This window comes from Triticum aestivum, chromosome 2D (genome assembly GCF_018294505.1).
Source record: "Triticum aestivum cultivar Chinese Spring chromosome 2D, IWGSC CS RefSeq v2.1, whole genome shotgun sequence".
In the NCBI taxonomy this organism is placed as follows: Eukaryota; Viridiplantae; Streptophyta; class Magnoliopsida; order Poales; family Poaceae; genus Triticum; species Triticum aestivum.
Window position 1 is genome coordinate 461,583,297 of NC_057799.1, and position 25,753 is coordinate 461,609,049.

At 45.4% G+C, this 25,753-nt stretch overlaps 3 protein-coding genes across 13 annotated transcripts; 2 read left to right on the forward strand and 1 right to left on the reverse strand.

Annotated features, from left to right (window-relative positions):
• The first annotated feature begins 6,797 nt into the window (after positions 1–6,797).
• Positions 6,798–11,951, forward strand: LOC123053824 (calmodulin-binding receptor-like cytoplasmic kinase 3). 5 transcript variants are annotated; one of them, XM_044477397.1, is made up of 7 exons: positions 6,798–7,070; positions 7,839–8,207; positions 8,364–8,617; positions 9,343–9,508; positions 9,586–9,675; positions 10,309–10,607; positions 11,356–11,951. In XM_044477397.1, exons 2-7 carry the CDS (start codon positions 8,087–8,089, stop codon positions 11,575–11,577), a joined length of 1,152 nt encoding a protein of 383 aa, XP_044333332.1. In that variant the 5' UTR covers positions 6,798–7,070; positions 7,839–8,086; the 3' UTR covers positions 11,578–11,951. The 5 variants fall into 5 exon arrangements, with proteins under 5 accessions (XP_044333332.1, XP_044333333.1, XP_044333335.1 ...); XM_044477398.1 differs by lacking the exon at positions 6,798–7,070 and adding an exon at positions 7,150–7,429; XM_044477400.1 differs by lacking the exon at positions 6,798–7,070 and adding an exon at positions 7,157–7,423.
• A 255-nt stretch (positions 11,952–12,206) lies between these two features.
• On the reverse strand, positions 12,207–16,034 carry LOC123053822 (dol-P-Glc:Glc(2)Man(9)GlcNAc(2)-PP-Dol alpha-1,2-glucosyltransferase). 7 transcript variants are annotated; one of them, XM_044477394.1, is made up of 9 exons: positions 15,729–16,034; positions 15,531–15,656; positions 14,899–14,987; positions 14,495–14,828; positions 13,925–14,186; positions 13,473–13,610; positions 13,163–13,367; positions 12,755–12,897; positions 12,207–12,686 (listed from the first exon to the last, which is right to left on the reverse strand). In XM_044477394.1, the coding sequence occupies exons 2-9, from the start codon at positions 15,618–15,620 to the stop codon at positions 12,409–12,411; spliced, it is 1,539 nt and encodes a 512-aa protein (XP_044333329.1). In that variant the 5' UTR covers positions 15,621–15,656; positions 15,729–16,034; the 3' UTR covers positions 12,207–12,408. The 7 variants fall into 7 exon arrangements, 4 of the variants coding, with proteins under 4 accessions (XP_044333329.1, XP_044333331.1, XP_044333328.1 ...); XM_044477396.1 differs by having other exon boundaries at positions 14,495–14,811; positions 15,531–16,034; XM_044477393.1 differs by having other exon boundaries at positions 15,531–16,034.
• LOC123053825 (trafficking protein particle complex subunit 2) lies at positions 16,001–20,266 on the forward strand. The gene is made up of 5 exons (XM_044477402.1): positions 16,001–16,139; positions 18,174–18,289; positions 18,839–18,924; positions 19,093–19,240; positions 19,902–20,266. Exons 2-5 carry the CDS (start codon positions 18,209–18,211, stop codon positions 19,992–19,994), a joined length of 408 nt encoding a protein of 135 aa, XP_044333337.1. The 5' UTR covers positions 16,001–16,139; positions 18,174–18,208; the 3' UTR covers positions 19,995–20,266.
• Positions 20,267–25,753: the final 5,487 nt, after the last annotated feature.

Below are 25,753 nucleotides of genomic sequence, written 5' to 3' on the forward strand. Positions count from 1 at the left end.
CAACCCAACATAAAAATTATGAAGTAAAATCTTAAAATCTCCCTCTATAGTGCAATTACGATATGATTCTATCATCCTACACCAAGCATCTTTTAAATTTTCTCCTTGTCTTTGTTTGAAGTGGAGGACTTCAAAATCCGGAGATAAGGGAAGAGAGAAAGTACTAGCCATAGAAGCGAGATGAGCACACAAGAAGCAAGAGAAGAAGACGAACGGAAGAGGGGCGAAAAAGGCGAATCTTTTCAAAACGTTTTACAAGTGGGGGAGAGGCAAACGAGAGGCGAATGGCGAATAATGTAATGCGAGGGATGAGAGTTTTATGATGGGTACTTGGTATGTCTCGCTTGGCGTAGATCTCCCCGGCAACGACGCCAGAAATTCTTCCTGCTACCTCTTGAGCTTGCGTTGGTTTTTCCCTTGAAGAGGAAAGGGTGATGCAGCAAAGTAGAGTAAGTATTTCCCTCAGCTTTTGAGAACCAAGGTATCAATCCAGTAGGAGACAACGCAGCAAGCCACCGAATACCTGCACAAACAAACACCAACTTGCACCCAACGCGATAAAGGGGTTGTCAATCCCTTCATGGTTATTTGCAAGATGAGATCTGATATGGATAAACGGTAAAGTAATATTTTTGGTATTTTTGGTTTATGGAATGGAAAGTAAAAGATTGCAAAGAAAGTAAATAGGAAACTAAGATTGTAGATCGGAAACTTATATGATGGAAAATAGACCCGGGGCCATAGGTTTCACTAGAGGCTTCTCTCAAGATAGAAAATAATATGGTGGGTGAACAAACTACTGCCGAGTAATTGATAGAAAATTGCAAAGCTATGACGATATCTAAGGCAATGATCATGAATATAGGCATCACGTCCGTGTCAAGTAGACCGAAACAATTATGCGTCTACTACTATTACTCCACACATCGACCACTATCCAGCATGCATCTAGAGTATTAAGTTCATAAGAACAGAGTAACGCATTAGGCAAGATGACATGATGTAGAGGAATTAACTCAAGCAATATGATGAAAACCCCATCTATTTATCCTCGATGGCAACAATACAATACGTGTCGGTTCCCCTTCTTTCACTAGGATCGAGCACCGCAAGATTGAACCCAAAGCTAAGGACTTCTCCGATTGCAAGAAAAACCAGTCTAGTTGGCCAAACCAAATCGATACTTCGAAGAGACTTGCAAAGATATCAAATCATGCATATAAGAATTCAGAGAAGATTCAAATAATATTCATAGATAAGCTGATCATAATTCCACAATTCATCGGATCTCGGCAAACACACCGCAAAAGATAATTACATCAAATAGATCTCCTAGAACATCAAGGAGAACTTTGTATTGAGAATCAAAGAGAGAGAAGAAGCCATCTAGCTACTAGCTATGGACCCGTAGGTCTGTGGTAAACTACTCACACTTCATCGGAGAGGCAATGGTGTTGATGGAGAAGCCCTTCGTGATCGAATCCCCCTCCGGCAGGATGCCGGAAAAGGCCCCTGGATGGGATCTCACGGGTACAGAAGGTTGCGCTGGTGGAAAAGTGGTTTCGTGGCTCCCCTGGAAGTTTTTGGGATATTTGAGAATATATAGGAGGAAGATCTAGGTCAGGGGGTCACTGAGGGGCCCACAAGGTCGGGGGGCGCGCCCTCCACCCTTGTGGCCGCCTCATGGCTCTTCTGACTTGCACTCCAAGTTTCCTGGGTGTCTTCTGGTCCAAGAAAAATCATCGTGAAAGTTTCATTCCGTTTGGACTCCATTTGGTATTCCTTTTCTGCGAAACTCTAAAACAAGGAAAAACTGAAACTGGCACTGGGCTCTAGGTTAATAGGTTAGTCTCAAAAATCATATAAAATAACATATTAATACATATAAAACATCCAAAACAGATAATATAATAGCATGGAACAATAAAAAATTATAGATACGTTGGAGACGTATCAGGAGCCGGTGGAGACGAGGATGTGTTATCAAAGTTCCTTCCCTTTGAGAGGAAGTACGTCTTCGTTGAAGCGGTGTGGAGGTACAATGCTCCCCAAGAAGCCACTATGGCCACCATATTCTCCTCACGCCCTCACACAATGCGAGATGCCGTGATTCCACTAGTGGTGCACTTGAAGGCGGCAACCAGACCTTTACAAACAAGGTTGGGGCTCTCTCCACACCAAATTGGAGGTTCCCAACACCACCACAAAGCTTCACCACAATGGAATGTGACTCCGAGGTGACCTCAACCGTCTAGGGTGCTCAAACACCCAAGAGTAATAAGATCCGCAAGGGATTAGTGGGGGAATCAAATTTCTCTTGGTGGAAGTGTAGATCTAGGCCTTCTCAAGTAATACCTAAAGAATCAACAAGTTTGATTGGCTAGGGAGATTGTTTGGGCAAGAATGAGCTTGCGAGCAACAATGGAGCTTGGGGGAGGAAGAGGTAAGTCAACTTGGGGAAGATGACTCCTTTATATAGTGGGGGATGAAATCCAACCATTATGCACTCACAGCCCGTGCACAAGCAGTAGTACCGCTCAGGTGAGTGGTACTTCCGTTGGCACGGAAGATTTCAGCCATTGCGTTCAAATGAGCATGTTAGGGAAGCGGTAGTGCCACCGGAGCGGTACTACCGCTCCCACCAGCGGTACTTCCGCTCGGTGTTGAACAACAGCTGGAATCCGCGGTAGTAGAGGAAGACAGGGCGGCAGTGTCGTCCTGGGCGGTACTGCTACCTCTTGAGCATGCGTTGGTTTTCCCTTGAAGAGGAAAGGGTGATGCAGCAAAGTAGCGTAAGTATTTCCCTCAGTTTTTGAGAACCAAGGTATCAATCCAGTAGGAGACTACACGCAAGTCCCTCGTACCTGCACAAACAATCAAGAACCTTGCAACCAACGTGCTAAAGGGGTTGTCAATCCCTTCACGGCCACTTGCAAAAGTGAGATCTGATAAAGTTAATAAGATAAATATTTTTGGTATTTTTGTTGTATAGATTGAAAAGTAAAGATTGCAAAATAAACGGCGACAGAAATAGAACGTTGGCGGGAGATTAATATGATGGAAGATAGACCCGGGGGCCATAGGTTTCACTAGTGGCTTCTCTCAAGATAGCATAATCTACGGTGGGTGAACAAATTACTGTCGAGCAATTGATAGAAAAGCGCATAGTTATGAGAATATCTAGGCATGATCATGTATATAGGCATCACGTCCATGACAAGTAGACCGAAACGATTCTGCATCTACTACTATTACTCCACACATCGACCGCTATCCAGCATGCATCTAGATTATTAAGTTCATAAGAACATAGTAACGCATTAGGCAAGATGACATGATGTAGAGGGATAAACTCAAGCAATATGATATAAACCCCATCTTTTTATCCTCGATGGCAACAATGCAATACGTGCCTTGCTGCCCCTGCTGTCACTGGGAAAGGACACCGCAAGATTGAACCCAAAGCTAAGCACTTCTCCCATTGCAAGAAAGATCAATCTAGTAGGCCAAACCAAACTGATAATTCGAAGAGACTTGAAAAGATATCAAATCATGCATAAAAGAATTCAGAGAAGAATCAAATATTGTTCATAGATAATCTTGATCATAAACCCACAATTCATCGGGTCTCGACAAACACACCGCAAAAAGAATTACATCGAATAGATCTTCAAGAAGATCGAGGAGAACTTTGTATTATGATCCAAAGAGAGAGAAGTCGTCTAGCTAATAACTATGGACCCGAAGGTCTGTGGTAAACTACTCACACATCATCGGAGAGGCTATGGTGTTGATGTAGAAGCCCTCCGTGATCGATTCCCCCTCCGGCGGAGCACTGGAAAAGGCCCCAAGATGGGATCTCACGGATACAGAAGGTTGCGGCGGTGGAAATAGGGTTTCGTGGTGCTCTCAGATGTTTTCAGGGTATATGGGTATATATAGGCGAAAGAAGTAGGTCGGTGGAGCCACGAGGGGCCCACGAGGGTGGGGGCGCGCCTACCCCCCTGGGCGCGCCCTCCTACCTCCTGGCCGCCTCGTTGCTTCCTTAACGTCCACTCCAAGTCTCCTGGATTGCGTTTGTTCCAAAAACGATCCTCGCGAAGGTTTCATTCCGTGTGTATTCCGTTTGTATTCCGTTTGATATTCCTTTTCTGCGAAACACTGAAATAGGCAAAAAACAGCAATTTGCACTGGGCCTTCGGTTAATAGGTTAGTCCAAAAAATAATATAAAAGTGCATAATAAAGCCCATTAAACATCCAAAACAGATAATATAATAGCATGGAACAATAAAAAATTATAGATATGTTGGAGACGTATCAGGTACTACCGGTCTCCACTGCCGCTCTACTTCCGCTTGTGGGACGGAGATTTCTAGAAGGAACAAAATAAGCGGTACTCCGTGCGGCGGTAGTTCCACCGGAGCGGTACTTCTGCTCATCTGAACAGTGCCCAGTAAACCTGCGGTAGTAGAGTGGTAGTTAGAGCCGCAGTACCGCTGGAGCGGTACTACCGCGCTGAACTGCCGCTCTACTAGCTACCGCCCATTTACAGAACGCACAGAACAAGCGGAAGTGAGGGTAGCATTGTTCTGCGGCAGTACCGCTGGAGCGGTACTACCGCTTATGTTGTTATGAAAAGCTCAAGCACAAGGAAGGACAAGCTCAATTGACGGGATAGATCGAGGGTGCAAAGAGATAGTGTACGTGTTGGTTACACCCAAACCTTTTCGAAGCAGACCCCCTCTTAATAGTACGGTGTTCCTACGACTCGAATCCACCGAAAAAGAAATGAAGGAAAAGCACCATTTTCACAATAGCTCCGAGGGGCACGAATCGTCTTGTGTCATAGATTATCTGAAATGCTCAATGCACACGATTAATCCGCGAAAGCATTGTCATCAATCACCAAAACCACTAAGGGAGAAATATGCCCTAACACTTGGAATGCCTACAAATGAATAGCATGCAAGCATATGGGCAAATGCAAAAATGGACATGCAAGCATAACGTGAATGGATACGAAGAGGGGCGCATGTATACCATATCTTTCATGCCGATGCCGCTCACGGGGCGTGCCTTGATGCTCTCAAGGGTGGCACAAAACTTGTTGCACTCTTGCTGTATCACCCATCATCGCTTCGAGATGGACACCCACCCACGCTTGCTTTGCATTTGGTACGGCGCAAACTTCTTGTGTTTATGGAACTCACGATGAACACGAAGCAAAAGGTTGATGCCTTTTGTTCAGCGCCGACCTTGAGGTCTTGCCCATGTCCCTCCAACACTCACAAAGGAGCTTGTCCTCAGACGGTGTGTATGTCTTCGTTCGCTTGCTTTTGCGCTTCATCTTCGCGACGGCTTGGTTGGCGAGCTCGTCCTCGAACAAAAGCTCCCCGTCGATGTCCATATCATCCTCTTCCTCGAGGTCGTAGTCCTTTGGAAACTCATGGTCGAGCGGGAAGCTGCCCAGGACGATTTGATCTTCCATGAAGGCGTCGTCCATGCCAGCTTGATCCTAGGTCGCTGGTGTGAATGGCACTCGGCCATCTTGGCTCTGGGTCTCATCGGGATTGTAGGCAGTCGTGCCGGCATCGCCAGCGGAGGCAGTGGCCACCGCACCACCTTCGAAGATGATGTTCTCGATGATAAAACGGTTGGTCGTTTCGTCGTCGTCGGTCGCCTGCATTTTGTCGAACAGGTTGCGGGCGCCGGGGAGCATGCCGGCTGGCATCTCCCGCGGGCGTTTCCTCGCCCCTCCGGAGGATGATGCACCACCCACCGGCGTGGCGTTGAGGTCGATGGTCATGGGCGCGGGCGTGGACGGCGCCAACACGCTCAGCTCCGGCAAGCATTCCCCGGAGAAGCGGGAGGCATGCGGATAGACGTGGAGGCAGGGAATCGGCTACGTGGCAGACGCACGCAGTGACTCTAGCAGCACCATCCGAGGGAACGCCGACGAGCCCGTGGTGGCCGCGGCCACGGCGGCGCTGACGAGCCTGTGCCGGCCAGGGTTAAACCCTAGGTAGATCAGGGCCTCCCTCGCTGCTGCGGCGACTCGGGCGTTGGTTTCCTCCTGCTGTGCGGCGGCGGAGAGGGCAGCGACGGCCACTGCTTCGTCCATTGCGTCCGCCGCGTGCCTCCGGCCCTTTCTCTTAGCCGACTGCACGGCCCGCTCTTCGAGCGTCAGCTGCTTCTTCTTCTTGGGTGGCGCGGCGGTCTTGCAGGGCGCGCGGGGGGGCTTGCCTTTGGCGGAGCTGACGAAGGTGAAGCCGGACAAGGCGAGGGAGGCGAGACCAGCGGTGGCACCGAGGGTCGGCGCGTCTTCCATGGCCGGGAGCGCGAGCAGGCGGGAGGGTTTTGGGAAAGTGGAGGGAAGTGATGGTCGCTGTGCCACCGACTGGTGGGCCAGGTGGAGAAGTAGGCGCGCGTCTGTTTCTTGTCCGCGCTGATGCAAATGAGACTCAAATTTGAGCCTGAAATGTGTCAGCAGGCAGACAAAAAGCGGACGCACGTTCATTTAGATCAGCGCGTTGGGCCGACTTTTCTGTTCGCGGCGACCAAAACAGACGCGCGCGGATCAAATGGATCGGCACTTTGGAGTTGTCCTAGGCGAGTAGCATGCCTCGAAGGATCCTCGGGGTGGACAAAGGAGCACACGCCGTTGCGGCTGCCGCGGCACCCACCCGCAGCGACAGGGTCGTACGCAATCCAGCACCAACCAGCCGCACTCCCACTGACAGAACGGGCCAGAACCCAACCCAGACCCACCCCCTGGCGGCAAGTGGCGCCACACAGAAAAATTCCCTCCGTCGGCGTCGTTTACCAGTCGCCTCCCCTCGCCCGGGTCGTCGGTCTCGTCTCGGCGGCCTCTCGCTCCCTCCGGTCCTCGCACACGGTTTCCATCCCGCCCCACCAAAGATCCGATCAAACCAAAGGCGCCATCCTTGTCCCGGTCGGCGCCTTCCTCGCCATTTCCGCGTACACGTCTCAGCCTGGATCTTGTGGCTTCCGCGGCGGCGGAGCATTCGGCGCGCGGCGGCTCAGCTACAGCCTATAGCTATATCCTCCGGTGAGTCCCTGCTTCCTCCAACCTCTCCGAGGCCGATTGCGATGGTGCTTCTTCTGCGCGTGGTTAGGTTGCTTCCCTGATTGATTGCTAGCTTGCCTCCGTCGCACCGCCGGTCGCAATGGTTGCTACCCTAGTGCCGTGTTCTTGCCTTCTTGGGGTTACTTCTTTTTTCTGGGATTCTTTGTAGGAGTAGGGCTGCGATGCTTCACTTTTTGCAGCCGCTAGCTCGCTTGTTTAATCTGGAAGCTAGGAGCGGGCTTCTCGCGGTGTTGTTTCTGAAACTGACAGGGCTGCGGATAAGGCTCCATCAAGCTCCAATTTTGCTGTGATTGTGCTAGGGGACGCCAGGTTTGGTAATTGTACGGGGCGCCGTCTCAAGCCTTTTTGTTTGCTTCCCCTTACTGCTTTCAGTTGACACATGGGTGAATTTGTCTCTCGTGCCTAGTTCGATCTGTCTATAAGTGCAATTTTGTCTAGAGTGGTGGTCTTGTTTTGTCATCTATGTTTGTTAGTTGCGTGCATTGTCAAGTAAGGTGCTTACTATAAATATGCAGAGGCCCAGTGTTGTACTGCATGTAGAAAGACATATGGCTTGTGGCAAATGACAAGAATGGAAAGGGAGGCAGTTTCGTTATTGGTTAGGAGGATAATTCATTTACTCACCAGTTATGATCATGTCATCCCTCGAGTTGTAGCTATTCCTTTATTCATTCATTCAGCACAAATGACTAAATTAAATGTTTTACACATTTGCTGTTTGCATTGTAGTACTGTACCACTACAAGGGAAAAGAGGACAAGTATTGCTCTGAAGTGAGATACGCTTGGGGGCAGATTTTGGAGAACTCTTGGTCTAAAGTGTGAGAGATTTGGAGGTATATTTTGGACAACTTGTGGCCTAAAGTGAGATAGGTCTGGAGGCAAACTATTGTGCCCGTCAGCGTGCTAATGTGGGACATCGGATACAAATGAGGCACATCACACTTCTTTACTGGAGGACCGCAGACAGATAACATTATGGTAGCCGCTACAGCTACAGAAATGTTTCTTGTGTGCTTTGAATCCTTGTGCCCCTGTTTTCGCTCGAAAAGGAAGGATGGAAGTGAAGATCCTGTTCTTGCAAAAGACGGAAATTCCTGTAAGTAAAAATGACGAATTTTCATATACGGGTGATGAAACCTGTTAACACACTGAATCAATGCCTAACTTATTTTTTGTGATGAAATTTTAATGCAAATTTTGTGGTTATCAACACTTTGCCACCGTTTGACATATTGTTCCCTTCTTTTTTCAGTGAGTTCTTCTGAAATGAGGTCAATTTCTGACAGAATTCCCTCGAGCCCTCTTCGGGTACCTGCAAGTCCATCTAGATTTTCATTATCTTCACCGCCAAGTAGAAATGATCCATTGAACCTCAGTCTTGAAACGGTTATTAAACTGACACGTAACTTTTCGCCGGCCTTGATGATTGGCGAAAGTTATTTTGGAAAGGCCTACAGAATGGACTTGCAAAATGGCCTTATTGTGGCTATTAAAAGGGCAAGAAAGGTAGTTACTTTTTTCTGGCAACTACACTAGAGATTTGCATAAGTACAATGACTGAACTATTATTGTATATTCTGGTTGCTTTAATTCCACTCTATTAGGTTTAGCTAAAAGCCTAATTAGACACGACATTTCATGAAGTTTAGAAGTTCTATTATACTCCAGCCTAGCTTTCCTTGTCTAGCTTAGCTTTGTTTTCTGTCGAATTTTCTAGGTTTGTTCAGATTTGTATAGTTAGTTTTTTCTCCCTTTTGGGGGAGGCTGCTAGCCTTTTTTTGGTCGTTTGGGTCAAAGCCACTGTGGATGGTTTGTAATATACAATGGCATGCCTTCTGATGCTTGTTTCAGAGAGAAGAAGTCCTATTTGGGCTGAAACATTTTTAGATTGTCTACTGAGCTTATCATCCACTGCTCTCTCTTGGGTGGAATCAAGAAAGAACAAGAAATTGGCTAATGCATGTTTAGGTAGACCCAGTTGTTGATCGATCCATATGTGTGTAGACCAACAGAAGAATAACAGGGTTATGCATCAATAAAACATGCTGCATTGCATTCTTCGTTCCAGTAGTTGTGCATTGCTCTTATATCTTTTGTGTGTTGTGTAAGCCTGTTCACTAGTCGGATTTTTTTCCTCTCCGCAATCCGGATAGCTGTTGATAAAAATTGGGTACCTTCACTTCTTTTTACACCAGTCTGACTTGTGATTCTGATACGGTCTATTTTCCCAGGAACATTTTGCTTCTTTACACGCAGAATTCAAAAATGAAATTGCACTACTAAAAAAAATCGAACACAGGAATCTGGTCCAGTTACTTGGATATATTGACAAAGGGAATGAAAGAATTGTCATAACCGAGTTCGTGGCAAATGGCACTCTTAGGGAACATTTGGATGGTATGCTGCAAACCAGATTGCTGCTTTATTTGATTCCTTCTCAGAATGAACAGTAACATTTTTAAATTGTCTTTCAGGACAACATGGACTAATATTGGGCTTCGGTCAGCGGCTTGAAATAGCCATAGATGTTGCCCATGGATTAACTTATCTGCATCTATATGCAGGTACACCTTTGCCTACATGTTTTCATTTGCTGAGTATAGAACACTCAAGTGAAACACTACTTGAATGGTTCTACTTTTTATTCTGATTCAGTCACATGTTCAGGAATTTACCTCAGCAGTAACCAAACACATGAACATAGTATTCTTGCTGCACTGAAAGTTAATAATTTGTGGGTACTTGTCAGTTACCATGATGGCACATGTTTTTGGAAATTATTTTGGCTGTCCGTTGCCTTGAGAAAATGTCATGTACATGTGCTCCAGCTTCTTATTAAGCAGGCCTAACGTGTTTTAAGAGTGTGTGCAAAATAAGCATTTGCCGTGCAAGTTTAACAGTCACAAGAATTTGAGGCTATGAATTTGCATGTGCGACCTAAATTATGAATTTAGCGAATCACAAGGATCAGCCATGTGACTAGATTTCTTTTGTGTGTCCTCCATTTAAATGCAAGATTTAGCTAACAGCATGAATATGCAATTATCTATTCAATAGAAGTAAACTTGTATAACATACTTTTGCTCTTTAGTATTTTGATGCATCAACAGGTAAACAGACGCATTCTAATTTGATCGTTCCTGCTGGCGATTTGCATATATCTTTTCTTAAATTATAATGCAATCTTATGCTTTTAGAGAAGCCCATTATACACCGGGATGTGAAGTCATCAAACATTCTACTAACTGAAGGCTTCAGGGCAAAAGTAGCCGACTTCGGATTTGCAAGAATTGGTTCGACAGATCCAGGCCAGTCAGAGATTCAAACTGATGTGAAAGGAACAGCTGGCTATGTGGATCCAGAGTATCTGCGGACAAACTATCTGACAGTCAAGAGTGATGTGTTCTCTTACGGCATCTTGCTCCTGGAAATCCTATCAGGTCGTCGTCCTATTGAGGTGAACAGAGGAGGAAGAGAAAAGATTACCGTGCGATGGGTATGTCTTTGCTTTCCTCTCTTATGTTTATATCATTTCAGTCGTTGATATCCTGTTTAATTTTTTAATCAGCTAAGCTTTACTAGTTAGCTCTGTTATGAATCAAGTATGTTGCCCATGAAAGGTAGATCAAACCACTTTGGAAACAATTTGTAAACACAAGCACAACTAGAAATAGAAAAAAAAAACTCGACCAACAGGCACTAGCACTGGTGCCATTTTAGTTTAGGAGAACCATGAGCACCCATGGAAGCTAGGTTTCGCATGGGATGGGATGGGCAAGCACCGGTGCCTCTAATCTAACCGTGTGACGCTCAGTTTCTTACAAGCAGAAAACAGAAATGTAGTACTCAATGCCCGCATAGTTTCAAGAATGAGCTTCAGAACATAAAAAACTGTGAACTAGTTATTCAATCATTTATTTGGTTCAATTCATTGCATCCTCGTACTCTTATCTGTGTTTTTCTGTGTTCATTCGTTTGGGTAGGTGATGTGTGTGCCTTCCTTTGATGATTAATAATGTGATATTTTGTTACAAGTTAAACCATACACTATGCAGCCCCCTCCATGTGTACACAGGAAAAAAAACTATTGTCACAGTACCTCGGATATCAGATACTTATCTTTTAACTTATTTTAACCGAAAAAACACACACCAGTAATCGTTAAGCTGCTTATCCCATCTATTGCCACTTAGATTCTACAAGTCATGAGTCATCTAAGGTTTGGTATAATGCCTTTGACGCAGGCCTTTGAGAGATATAACAAAGGCAATGTCCAGGAGATACTGGATCCAATGTTGACCGAAACAGTAAACGAGGATATACTGAATAAGATTTTCGATGTGATGTTCCAATGCGTCGCTCCTACCCGCGCTGACAGGCCACATATGAAAGAGGTTGTGGAGAAGCTCTGGAAGATACGGAGGGACTACGCTAAAACCCAAAACAGAGCAGAAGGGTCTCTTTAAACCATCTTGCACTGGGTTATTGACTGCTGTTTTTTTCGCTTGAGAGAACATGGGTGAACTCGGTTCTTGTTAAGGCTGAACATTGCCGTGCTTTTTTGTCGAACACGAACAGCTGAAATCTGTACAGGGTTGTAACACTATTGTTGCACATTGTGTATATAGCTGTGTTCATGTTTAAGAGATCGATTTGATGCATGTTGGCCTGGAACAGATGAATTCCGTGTAGAGGCACTGTTCAGTGATATGTGCCCTGGAGAAAGTGCAGTGGTGCAGATTGCAGTGCAGCTTCTGTGTGTGTAGTTTTAGAAACTGTACAAGCATTGTCGACTTGTATAAGATTCAGGAAGAGACTGAAACAGTTTTTTCTTTCTTTCTTTTCTGTAGTATATACTCTGCCTGGACTTCACAGGATACGAACACGCGCCATTCCGTAGAAAGTGATAAAACTGCAATATCAAATACTCATTTCTTTAGTCATTGCAGCCTTGTACAGTTCAAATTTTTGCAGCTTCTTCCGTTTGTTTGGGTTCAATTTTGTTTTCGCTAGCCTGGGTTTGTTTTTTTGCTTTGTGCTCTCCGCCTCATCTTGGCGTCGCCTTCTAATACAAAACAACTCACATTTGGGTGCATGTTGAAGAAAAAAAAGATCTCTTCAAATCCAAGCACGTATGTTTGACTTAAACTCATAAGAACACTCTAGTATACACAAAAACTGACCCCAAAAAAATTAAGATCACACATCATTGTAGTTCTAATTTCTCCAAGGGGGCACCGATAAGCCGGAGCGGCTGTGACTGAACACTGGAGTTGGTCACTTGTCAATTTCATCAACTACCACATGAACCTTTGTGTTCCCGGCTCATGGCCCCAATGGAATGGTCTGAACAGAAACATCGCCAGAGTGAACAAATCCACAGCAGCGTATGCAGACCCCAAAGCAAGCAATTTGCCATTACCGATTACCGGTGAATTAAGGACCAGTATGACCAATGGGATTGTGTAGTATCTAAATTCGACCAACGGAGCAGGGACGAGAACTAGAGCAACTGAGAAAACAAAGGACACCACCCAAACTCTTGGCTGCGATTTCCCTGTAAGATCAGGAAAAACTACAGAAGTTTCAGTTCATTATACTTCTCAAAATAGACATCCTTTTCTTAAGAGCGAAGAAGTTTACCTAAGATGTTGATAACTGAAAACCATGAGTACACATAAAGTGGAATCAAAATGTATTTCATCATCCAGCGAGCTTGTATGGCCTTCCTCCAGATATAGAACGTGTAATGTCTATTGTCAGCCAGAAGATAAGGGTGAGCAATACTGCACCAAAAGATGAGGCTATTAGGATTTCATAAACATAAAAAAAACAAAGAAAAGCATTGGTTATGCAGAAGTGAAAAGTAGAATCGTCAACAATCTTCTGACATGTTTGACTGCAAACTGGAACTCTGCTCATAGGTTGCAATTGCTAAGTTGAATATGTATATAGTTACTTGCCACTTAACTTCAGCCTCTAAAGGTTCTGCTTTTCGAAAAATTTATACTTAAAGCGAACAAGGCACATACGAGGTGTTCAGGTAAAAACCTGAATAAATGTACAGCCACAAAGCTTAAACCAAGAGCTATCAGCATTGCCAGAGAACTAAAGGTTTTGTTCTTTCTACACCAGTGGAACAAGTCTGATACTCGTCCGGGAGTAAAATGCCACGGTAGGAGGGCAGTAGCTGACACTAGACCAAAGTACAATAACTGTGCAAAATGTGGCGAAACAACATGAGCTTCCTTGGCACCTGCATCACTCCAAGCAAAGGCGCATGTTAGAAAATTATCTATCACTTAATCAACTGCTAAGCCCTATGAAACATGTAAAAAGAGCAATTCAACATAAGAGTTACCTAGTACTATGCCACCATTCCAGATTATAAATGCTCCAAATGCCACCAGAACTATTGCGAACGGTGCAAAAGTGATTAAAACTTTACACTTTGAATTCCATATTTTGAAGCCGATGTCGAATAGTTCTTCCGTAAAACCTGCACATCAATCATAAATATTTAATATGTTGTGGAAAGGATTGCACACAAAATTGAGGGCACATAATCTTGTAGAATTTAACTCCTTCTCAACAAAAAAACATTTTGCATTCAAAATTAGAACGTATAAATTGATAAAACGTTGCATCTGGTTTTCTCATAACAAGAAGAAAAATATCAATCATATCAGAAAAAGATCTATTTTCAATTTTAAAGGACATTAACAAGCCACCTAGTGAATCCCAAAAAGGAAGCTACAAGCTTACAGTAAAAGGTGGAAAAAAAATCTCAATTAAAACAGCTGGAGTACTCACTGGTGTGCGATTTAGTAGATCCAGAAACAACTCCCCTCTTCCTTATGGGGTGATTAGTTCGTCGTCTTCTCAAACCTAAAGCACTGACTTTGCTATCCCTGTCAGACACTTCTGTTCTTGATTTATCTGTTGGTTCACTGTTCTCATCAGAAAGGCAGTCACTGAGAGAAAGATCTTGCACATATGCAATGGCTCCATTGGCAGCAAAAAATATCATCCATATTACATTAGTCTGCCGGAAAAGTATTGAGAGAGCACCGAACTGCAGGCAAAAGGAACAAAAATAATTAGCAAAGGCAGGAAGTATATCAAAAATTTCAATGTGAAATGTGTGGTTTGGTTGCTAAAAAATGATGTGGGGCACTGAACATTTTCTTATGAATCAACAATCTTCACCATCAAGTATGCTATGGATAAATTTTATGAATGTACAACTTCCTGCAACTCAAGCAAGCTAAAGAAACTCCTGTTGTGAGCACAATAAATCAACAAATAATGTATATGCTATGGTCTCCACAAAATGCAACCTTATCTCACCGAAGCTATAAAGAACCACGTTCAAACACTCACCAATGCGCTGACCCAAAACCGTTTCTTCAAGCAGGACAGGTACATCGCAAGAACTGAAGCTAATGATGCGACATCAGTATAATACAGAAAGGTAAAGAACCAGTGGACAGGATACAACGCTACAAGAATAGCATAAGCAGTTGCCTTCGTCTTGCCAATTCCTGGCTTGATACACAGAAGCAGGTCATGGACAAGAACACCGCAGACCATTGCCATTATAACATTAGTTGACCGGAGAAGTGCTGTGGTGCAAAGGGGGTCAAATGCCTCTGCTACCTTGATAGCCCATGCACCAGGAAACAGGGAAGCAAGATATGCTAGAGAAATGTAGTACCTGCAAAATTGCAGCAGTTCGTCACAAGAAAACTTTGAGTTTGAAGCAATGAGGAGTAGTTGAAGCTCACAGGCCAGGAGGGGTGGTGATCATGGGATCCCAAGTCAAGAAATCTCCACGGCAGTAGTGCTGTGCCTGGGGAACATGGAATATCTCATCCTAAAAACAAACAATAAAGTGGTAGCGGATATGTTATCATGTTCTATTTGGAAGCATATTGTGCTATACACATCTTCAGAATGAGAATACAGCGAGATTAGACAAAAGTATGAACCCTAAAGATCTTGCTAAAGCTCTACCTATGCCCCACATCTGCTTGCTGAATCTAATTTCTCCATAGAACTCAACTTTCTATTTAACTATGAAACTATATATAACTCACAAAATCCCTTCATGCAAACGATGACGTTTTCCTACATGAGAACCAATGCTATCATATTAATGCAAATGTTTGTGCCTAATATCTTACTTGTATAAACAGCATTGGGCAAACAAGCGTAGTTGCAACTTCAGACCCTATGTGATTTTCAGTGAAAAATAAATCCTAACGCATGACGATGTTGCGAAACGAAAGGAATCGTTGTTTCCCAATTAGCATTTCTTCAGATAACTAGATTGCCTTAATACCACCATACTTCATCATCAGATTATAAGCAAGTGAGAAGTGACATTAGACATGCATATCGTGGCAAGAGGACTCACCATGTAGGGGTCAGGCACGATGGAGTCAACCAAGGCGGCGATCGGGATAGCCCATGCGGCCACCGCGGCGGCGACGGCCAGCCTTCCCATCCCGCAAGGCGGGGCTCTCAACTCCGGGAACCCCACCTGAGAGAGCCACCACGCTTCAGATCCAGTTCAGCGCTCGGGACTCGGAAGCACAGAGCTCATCACACGAACCCTCACTAGCTTGTCGGAGGCAGATTGCAGAAGGCCCGCGCCGTCGGTAGCGAGTTCGCCGGTGATACGACGCGGCCGGACGCTTCTACACTGCTCTACTGCTGCTGCCGCCGGCGTCTCGCCGGAGGTCTCAGGCTAGACCGGTGGAGATTTCAGCCGCGAGACGTCGGCCCAGTCGTCTGTAACGTACCGGCTCGAGCAGGCCCACGACTCTGCGTGCCCAACGCACCGGCCCGGCCCGGCCCAACCAGAGGCGGCAGGTACCTAGCGAACGGGAAAGAGGGCGAAGTCTCATTACTCGTTGCGCTTAGATCTCCCACCCTCTGATCTCTCCCGAGGCGCGAGCAGGAAGACGCTGGCGGGCGGCTCCGGCGACCGGAGACTCTGCGGCCTTCCCTCCGCCCTTTCCATGTGAGCAGCTCCTACTCTTCTCCTCCCCCATCTCGAGTTTTCTTAGGTTTGGATGGATCAGTTTAGTCTTTGGTTAATCAGCAGCGGATAGCTTGTTAAAAGAACCAACAGGGAGCAGCAGTGTGGTTGAATCGGGAACATCACGTACAGTTGAATACTGACTCCGCTATTTTTAGCTAGACCTAGGATCTTGACAAAGCCACTGGGCCAAGAAGGAATTGCTGTACAAGTGAGGACCAGTGGGAGTAGAATTATATTGAGATCTGATGAATGGGTGGGATATGCAAAAGTCTGTGTATTATCGTTTTGTCGTGTTGGTCTGTAGAGATCAGAGTATCTTCAAATCCACCCAATATGATTTTGTTTTCTTAGTGCTTGATACATTCTTAGATCACTTGGGGCCTCAACGAAAGAGTCCTCTGATTTTGAAATATATCTCCAATCCAATAGGGCAGCCCGGTGCATGTAGCTCCCGCTTGCGCAGGGTCCGGGGAAGGGTCCGACCACTTTGGGTCTATTGTACGCAGCCTTTCCCTACATTTCTGCAAGAGGCTGTTTCCAGGACTCGAACCCGTGACCTCCTGGTCACAAAGCAACAGCTTTACCGCTGCGCCAAGGCTCCCCTTCCATCTCCAATCCAATACTATAGTATAATATGATTTTGAAAGAGTATAAGCTGGCATTTCTTGCCACCGATTGCTATAAACATCTGTAGTGAGATGCCTAGAACTTCTTGAAGCAGACTTGGTTTGACCATAGTATCAACTTCAGTCACAAACTCACACATACTTGAGAAGAATATTTTGTGGCTGTTATTCTACTCTGAGCAGTGAGCTTGAAATTTTGCTATACAACTCATGGTTTCATGTTAATCAAACTGGGAGATGCCCTCTATTTCCAAAAAAAAAATTGTTGAAATTTTAGTAATTAAACTAGAAAAAACCTGTGAATGTGCACCTTTTTTATGTCAGTTTTTTCACACATGCCCCATTCTCTACCATCTGAGCAACTAAGAGTTATTTCACTGAACTACGATTTCAACACCAAAAAAAAACTATGTCTAGTAAAAGCACAAGTTTACAGAGTTTTTGGTACAAACACAGCTTGCGTCTTAACAGCTAAAATGTGTTAGCGCACATAAGTGAGATGATATTTGGTTGCAGTTAAAGTCTCTTAGTGCAAAGCAACAGAAGGCATGCACATCAGTAATCAGTTAAGACGCAAGCTGGCGTTTCTTGCCACAGATTGCTATAAACATCTGTAGTGAGATGCCTAGAATTTCTTCAACCAGACTTGGTTTAACCATAGTATCAACTTAAGTCACAAATTCACCCATACTTGAGGAGGATAAGTTGTAGCTGTTATAGTTTTATGCTGTTATTCTACTCTGAGCAGTGAGCAATTGTTGAAATTTTGCTATATGAGTCATGGTTTCATGTTAATGGAACTGGGAGATGCCCTCTGTTTCAAAAAAAAATGTTGAAATTTTGGAAATAAAACTAGATAAAACCTATGAATCTGCACCTTTTTCATGTCAGTTTTTCACACATGCTCCAGTCTCTACCATCTGAGCAACTGGGAATTATTCCACTGAACTATGATTTTAACACCAATAAAAACTATTCCTAGTAGAAGCACAAGTGTACAGAGTTTTCGGTACAAACACAGCTTGAGTCTTAACAGCAACAGAGCCATAACTAAAATGTGTTAGCCCACAGAAGTGAGATGATATTCAGTTGCAGTTAAAGGTTCTTAGTAAAAAGCAACAGAAGGCATGCTCATCAGTAATCAGTTACAGCCTTAAAGATAGATTAACAACAAATTGGCACATGGATAGAGGGGGAAAATGTAATCCTATCTGGCTTGGCTAGATGCTGATAACATGTTCATTCTTAGTTTTGAGTTTATTAATGTTATCCTTGAGCTAGGGTAGTGGTGCATTGGATTTTTGTTGATGATTAGTTTCTATGCTCAACTGTATTTCCTCCCAACCATCAAACTTACTTAGTAATATTTTGTTTACAACATCTGAAGATTGCTGTCAGAGTGGAACTAATCTGTTGCTGGAAATGGCAAGTACAGCATGTTTCGTGATTGTAAGTAAGAATGACATCCCAATATATGAGGCAGAAGTTGGATCTGCACCAAAGGTATGTGTCCCGCACTCCATCTTCTTTCCATCTATTGCATTTAGGTATATGCTTGGTAACAATGTCTCTCGGATGTGAAAAAATGAAAATATTTAATAGATAGTCATGTTGGATCATGCTCTTAAATATTATATCTCCTATAGGGAAAATATGTACTCCCTCCGATCCAAAATAAGTGTCGTGGTTTTAGTTCAAATTTGAAGTAAAACCACGACACTTATTTTGGATAGAGGGAGTAGGGAATAACAATTAACGGGGTTCTGTGAAATTCTTCTCTTTGAGTAAAAAAAGTGTTGCATGTTGTTTATTTGCCCCTGTATACATGATTTCCTGTATTTCTTTATGCTTGATGCCTCCTGGTTAAGTTTCATAATTTCATTCGTTCCCAAGAAATTTAAGAACTTCTACGTAATAGTGTTCATTGATGTGCAATTATACGTTAGAACCTTCTTGACATGGGGTGACTGGGATCTGTCTTTTGTGGTGTAGTCATATTGAATTACTATTAAATTGCATGTCTAATCTTCTGGCATTTATTTTCCCTCTCAGAAAGAAGATCTGGCTTATCACCATCAGTTCATCCTACATGCTGCGTTAGATGTCGTTCAGGACCTAGCATGGACCACAAATGCAATGTGAGATTCTATTGGTTGGTTATTTTGTTCTGTAGGATACACCCAAAAATATTTTTGTGCTTTCTCTAGGACGCATCCAAAAATACCGCAGCCCAAAATTAGTCTTCTTATATAACTATTATATTGTTTACCTCATCTAACCCTTTCTGCATTTTATGTTATTTTCAGGTTCCTGAGGTCTGTTGATAGATTTAATGACCTTGTGGTGTCTGTTTATGTAACCGCCGGTCATACTAGATTCATGTTGCTTCACGATTCGCGCAGCGAGGATGGAATAAAAAGCTTTTTCCAAGAGGTCCATGAACTTTACATCAAGGTAAGATGATTATCGATCGGTCCTTCACAATCTGGAGAATCGTCTTGTCGCATTTTAGTTTGCTATAAATGCTCAACTAAGCGCACACATACGTCAATTGTCAAATCATGCGTACTGAACAGTAATGCCACTGAGTATCCATTTTTGTGGTGAACATAATTTTTGGCGTCGGTCTATTATCGTTTGCTATGCTTTTATCAAGATGCTCCGTCTGTGTCAAGGTGATGGCACTTGTCTACCCTGTAAATAGGCAACCGATGGGTGGACGATATGTATGGGTCAAAATCGCATGGGTTGCTTACGAGTCCCATACCTTGCAAAGTTGCTTTCCCTAAAAGAAAGGCATGCAAGGTTACTTGCTGATGCAGAATTGGTCACCGGTTCCATAACAAATCTTCACAAGCGTCTGCAGTCTCGTTCTAGAAGATCCTACATGTATCAGTTAGGGTCTTGATATTTACTCCCTCCGTACCTAAATATAAGTCTTTCTAGATATTTCAATAGGACTACATATGGATGTATATAGACGTATTTTAGAGTGTAGGTTCACTCATTTTGCTCCGTATCTAGTCCACATTAGAATTCTCTAAAAAGACTTATATTTAGGAACGGAGGAAGTAATAAAGTGCTCTTACAAATCTCGGGTTTTTTTTTTCTGCAGATATTCCTCAACCCCCTGTACCTGCCCGGCTCTCGCATCGCGTCGTCTCATTTCGACACCAAGGTGAGGGCTCTGGCGAGGAAGTATCTGTAGCGTGCTGCCACGGAGCAGCTTCACTGTCGTAACGCGGAAGCAGGGCTGGCAAACGTGCTCCACCGCAGCTGTTCTCCTGTCATCTATGCACCCTGCTGAATCAAGTATGCACACTCTATTTTTCTTCGTGTTGGATTGTTGCGTGCGCCAGTGAATCCCGAGCTTTCAGAATGTTTGTAAAATGGACTGTGCTGCGCATGGCAAACCTGCACTACAAACCGTGTAATCTCCGTGCAGCATACGGGGCATATACTAGTGTTGGTTTGATTTCCTGTCTTTGTCCTGCATCTAGCTCGCCTTTTTCCTGTGCGTGCGTGCACGATCAGATCTTACCTTCCTCCACCAGAGCTGTGGCTCGTATGCACTAGGCGGAAAGGTGACAGTGCAGGATACGCTACGCGTGGTACTATGTTGAACAATGCAGGGTATCTGATGCAGGAGTGAGATCTGATGAGTACATCGCCGCTGAAGAAAAAGTGTCCAGTTAGTAGCAATAGTGTGTGTTAGCCCTGGTTGTTTTCAGTCCCAGTCCAGCCCCATCATGCACGCCTGTGTGTGTAAAAAAGGCATCTTGGAAACTTTTTTTTTCTTTCAGATTGGCATCCTGGAAACATGTGGCACCGGCCCAGCGCCCTCTCTCTCTCTCTCTCTGCATACGTACAATACACAGGAACAGTGAGTTGATAGCATCAGGATCCAGACGTGTGGTTCGTGCACACTGGCCGATTGGCATGCAGACTGAAGAGGAGATCTTGGGGGGATTCGGTCGGGGCAGCAGCGCACACGGTATGTGGCCAACCCGGCGAACTGAGTCCCTCCACTTGGTCTGAGCTTATCGGAAGCCGGCCGGCAATCGGAGCCTCGCATAGTACTTACTACCATACCATGACTGACTTGTGTGCTCTTGATTGATTGATTTTCTAAAGTAAGATAGACAAGGGAATGATTCATCAGAGGATAAGAGGAGCCTGTGCCGGGCCTGGCTTATCACCTGATGTCATCTCAGCGACTAAACAGATCCGGGATTAATTAGGCCTGATCAGATCCGGCTAAACTCCAGCCACAAGAGGTGGACAGGCAGCGAGATCCCAATTCCCAAACCCAAAGTGCTGCCCAACCGCGATCTCTTATGTTGCCATGCATGCCAGGAATAACAAGCTAGCCGAGGTAATAGGCTAGTGGAGGCTCGGTGGGCGACGGCCGGCGTCGGTTTCCCGGCACAGTGCCTGCCGCCTCTCCCTTTCGCGAGATCGCCATCTATCTCTCGCCCGATCAGTACAGTACAGGCAGCATCTATCTACATCCTCCCAGATGAGCAGATCCGTCGACCGATTGGCTATATCTGCACGGCATCCGTTCCATCTTTTCTGGAGCATTGCTTCATTTTTCTCTGTCTCTAAGCGTGGCCGGGCGAGGTGTGTGGCTAAGCTCGTCCTGCTATGGGTCATCAGTCAATGCTGACAGTCACTCATACTACTGCTGGAACCCGAGGGCTTTCGTGAGGCGAATCATGATGGCTTTTGACAGGGAGGTGCGCGTACTGGTACTAGGCTACTGTAGTAGAGATCGCTTTCATTGTATGGGAGGTGAGATCTTACCGGGACGTAGGATCGCCGGAGAAAAGGACGGAGCTGAGGCTACTGGTCGTGGCACTACGCTGGACCATTCTAAGGCTATGGGAGCGTAGTAGGAGTACAACGTAGGACCCGTGCCTAGGACGGTGCGTGCGCTTTCCTTCTTTCTTTCTTAATCGTTCGTCTGCTTGACCGGACCCAACCATGGTGCGCTCCGATCCGGTCTTCCTTCCTTTCCTTTCATGGTGGTGGGAGTATGTTGCATCGGTCGCTGAAAATCCAAATCCTTCCTTCTTCTAGAAGCTAAACGTGAAAAGGAAGTAGTTAGTTAGACGCAGGATGACTTTGTTGACGAGAAACACTTAGTTGGACATGACTTGTACCGAAGAAACGAGGACCGACGCCGCATTTCTCCTTGGGTTGGGCCCCTGTAAAGTTGTAAGCTGAGCATGAGCAAGAGCACTCACAACGGTGCGGCGCCCTCCCAAAGGGCGTTCAACGCAAGCTGAGCCCTCACTTGTCAAGAAACATATATACTATAGGTATCTGCAGACCTGTGAGCATGATCTAAACGAGAGAGAAAAACGAGTATTTCAGTAAGGCGCGGCGTTACTGTCAGCTCTCCGCCCCATTTGGCGGCTGGAGATGGAGAACGAGAGGCCGCGCCGACGTGTCGACGGAAGGCATTTTGCCAGCCTGCCTTGCCGGGTCTCCCTCCCTCCCATGCGCCGTGACGCAGACACGGAGGGAGGAGTACATGCACCGGTCCGGTCCGGTAGTGTCACGGTCTCGAAGAGATGGACACGAGGTCGTTCTCAACTGACGACCTGCGACCGCGACGGAGCAGCCAGCCGTCAGTGCGCTCGGATATGCGTGCGGATTGCAACTTTGGCATCCTCCCACTCGCACAACCTCCTCCGCAATCTCTCTCGCACTTGACTTCTTTTTCTGGTTTCTATACTCACACCGTCACACTCGCCTTCTAGCTAGTATACTTAAATGGCTCTCCTTATCGTAATCCCATTTGTTAGAATTGTAGCGCCTTCTTCACATGACATCATCTGAATCTGTGTACATTTACGGTGGAGGTTGTGGAATCAATCCACGCCAGTACGACGAGAGCCATATACTTCGTCCGTTTCAAAATAGATGACTCAACTTTGTACTAATTTTAATATAAAGTTAGTATAAAGTTGAGTCATCTATTCTGAAACGGAGGGAGTACATTTTAAACAGGGATGTGTGTGGTAGAGCCAAGCAACGGTCGTGCATGCGCGTCGGATCGAATTAGCATTCATATATACGAGGAAAAACAACGTCGAGACAGCTAGCTGCACGAGTGTACGTAGTGACCCGATCCTGTGATTTTGTGATGTCCGTCTCTCGTTTGCTCTGCGAATCGGAGATCTCTCTCTTGAATTTTTTTAATTTTTTTTTTGCTTTTAGCAATATTAACCCTTCCTTTCTAACGAAGTGAGCGCATGGTTCGTTCGTTTTGGGCCTCTCCCTCAGAATTATCAGTGCCGATCTTACCACTGTTTTGACGATCAATATACTGTGCGTACTGCATCGAGCTCACAAAAAAAGCAAACACGCCCCCGCCATAGAGTTCCAAGTGGAATTAATTGTATTTTCCCCCATATAAATCGTTTGGATAATGTTATTTAGCGAACATTTACTGGGGATGCATGACCAATGTTTTCCACGGCAATTTATGTGTTGGGATCGTGGCAATTCTGTCAAGCGAACATGGTAATTAATGCAACAAAATCATTTGTTTCCAGAATTGCCATTTGTTTTGAAAGAATTGTCATGTGCTTTCCAAGAATTTGTGTTGCTGGCTATTGGGGTCCAGTTTTTTTTGCCCCGGACCAATTAGTAGTAGTAGTACCGGATCCCTCGACATTTTCGTTCCGATCCCTTTTATCTGCGAGAATGGCTGCGATCGCCGGAAAACCAAGAGGAGAGCAAAGCGGTGAAATCTCTGCGCTGCGCTTCAAGTCCAAGGACGCGGTGGGGAGCGCCAACGGTGGGCCCGCCGCGATACCCGGGATCTCACTCAGACTACTCACAATGGGAGTAACATAGGTAGTAACATCACACATATCTAGATAAAATAGATGATGTGACAAGTAATAAATGAAGAAAGAGTGGAAAGTGGTAACATAGCTAGTTACTAGTAGTAGTAACATCACACATATCAAGGCAAGATGTGTCTATAGCCTAATAAATGAAGTGCTCCATGTTACCACACATATGTCACTCCCCACTATAGAGGTAGTAACATAGACTAGTAACATGTCGATGTTACTACTCTATGTTACTGCGCATTGTGGCTAGTCTCACAGCCGTCTGCTGCCGATGGATACGCTCTGCCTCGCTAACACAAAAATCCCCTCGAAACTGTACACCATCAGTCTGCCTCGCCGGCCGGCCAACAGTGTGCCTACGGCCGCGCCCGCGTGCATGCATGCAGCCGCAGTGCGAGCTCAGCGAGGGCACAGTAGCGTTCGGCGCGGGCAGGCAGGAGGCAGCCAGCCGGTTCGCGGCGTCGAACGAGCCGGCCGGCCGCAGCGTACTGGACGGGACAGGCACTAGCTTGTAGGCGGTGGTGTAGGTGGGTACAGCCAGGTCGCAGGGTGGGGCGGGAGATCACATGATAATTCAATGCGAAAAGACGTGATGCTGGGCGCTGCGGAATCCGCCGTACGTACTGCGTGCCGCTGGTGGATGCGCGCGTGCCACTGTTCACTCGTACCGGGACGGATCTCCTCCCTGTGCCCGCGCATCTCCATCGATCTTCCCCGACCGTGATGCTGCGCGTGACGACATTTCTTCTTCCCAGCTAGTCTGTGTCGGTACGTACCTCTCGACAGGTGAAAACCACCGCGCTGTTTTTTTTTTGTTACATTTTCTTAAGAAAAAAGAGCTCAAGTTGTATAGTATTGATTATCACATGTCCTTGCAAAGACACATATAGAAAAGGAAATTACGTCAGAATTCTTAGGTGTGTCGAAATCTTCCTCCTTCTGCATCCATAAATGATGAGTCTTGAGCAAAGCTCGATACCGCCTCTAAGTCTCCGCCTAGGTGTTTCTAGAAGTAGTGTCTGGAAAGTCGTCAATGTGTATCAAAAGACATCGGCAGCCGCAATCTACGTAACAAATCACCATCCCAGAGAAAAGCACTAGGCATGCAAATTTAGAACCTCCAGGGTATCCTCCGCCCCTGCTTAGTTCAATCAAACGAACACAAATTTCAAGGTAATGCTAGTTCTAAAATTTTAGTTCGTTTGGTTGAGCTAAGGAGAGTCGAAGGGTACTCTTAAAGTAACAAATTTGCATTCTTAAAGAAGACGCCTAAACATACCTGTAGAAAGAGCACGTATGCCGACCGAATCCAGGAATATCCACCATGAACCAAAGTCGACCGGATCCAAAAAAATACTCCCTCCGTTTCAAAATAGATGACTCAACTTTATACCAACTTTACCTTCAAACGCCCTCCATCATTGCTAAATGCACAAATGAAACGGGGGATAGGACGGGAGGACATCATTCCTAAACCGGGGCAACACCGTCGTCTCGCTGCCCCGGCCAAGACATAAAAGACTCCCTAAAAACAGCCTACACCAAAATGCCCACACCGTTGTACACTAATTCCGGGCTAGACGTCCAGCTCGCCGCCATCTAGGACCAAGTCTCTATGGACTTTCGGATGCCATGAACACATGCAACATAGCGGTTGGCACCGTTGTTCCAGATCCGTCGTCACAGTTGGCCAATCCCGCGGCATCAAACTCCCATATGGACATATCCGCTCCACCGCAAACGGGGATGCCCGGTGGCAAGAGGGTTGGAGAAGCTACCGATAGCTAGATCTTCTAGCCGTGGCAGGCAGGTGGTACCCTCCGACGTGTAATGAAATTGTTGCTACCAAGTTGAGCCCCACGTCGTTTCTTTTTACAGATCACTCGCTCTTCCTTCTTCGCGTTTATTACATAGAACACAAAGCACCAACTTCTAACATTTCTTTTCTTTTTGGAAAGGACTAAGACCATATATTAAGTATAATATGTCTTCACAAACACGCTCTTACAAAAGGAAAAATACATCCAAACCCTTGAGGGCCCCGAAGTCTTCTTGCTCCCGCATCCGTCGATGACACGTCGCGAGTAAAGCTCGT

Coding starts and splice junctions, on each gene's coding strand:
- LOC123053824 (XM_044477397.1), top strand. CDS start 8,087: ATGGTAGCCGCTACAGCTACAGAAATGTTTCTTGTGTGCTTTGAATCC. Junction 8,208..8,363: donor TGCAAAAGACGGAAATTCCT/GTAAGTAAAAAT, acceptor TTCTTTTTTCAG/TGAGTTCTTCTGAAATGAGG. Junction 8,618..9,342: donor CTATTAAAAGGGCAAGAAAG/GTAGTTACTTTT, acceptor CTATTTTCCCAG/GAACATTTTGCTTCTTTACA.
- LOC123053822 (XM_044477394.1), bottom strand. CDS start 15,620: ATGGGAAGGCTGGCCGTCGCCGCCGCGGTGGCCGCATGGGCTATCCCG. Junction 14,988..15,530: donor TCGTGCCTGACCCCTACATG/GTGAGTCCTCTT, acceptor GTTTGTTTTTAG/GATGAGATATTCCATGTTCC. Junction 14,829..14,898: donor ATCACCACCCCTCCTGGCCT/GTGAGCTTCAAC, acceptor GCAATTTTGCAG/GTACTACATTTCTCTAGCAT.
- LOC123053825 (XM_044477402.1), top strand. CDS start 18,209: ATGGCAAGTACAGCATGTTTCGTGATTGTAAGTAAGAATGACATCCCA. Junction 18,290..18,838: donor AAGTTGGATCTGCACCAAAG/GTATGTGTCCCG, acceptor TTTCCCTCTCAG/AAAGAAGATCTGGCTTATCA. Junction 18,925..19,092: donor GCATGGACCACAAATGCAAT/GTGAGATTCTAT, acceptor TGTTATTTTCAG/GTTCCTGAGGTCTGTTGATA.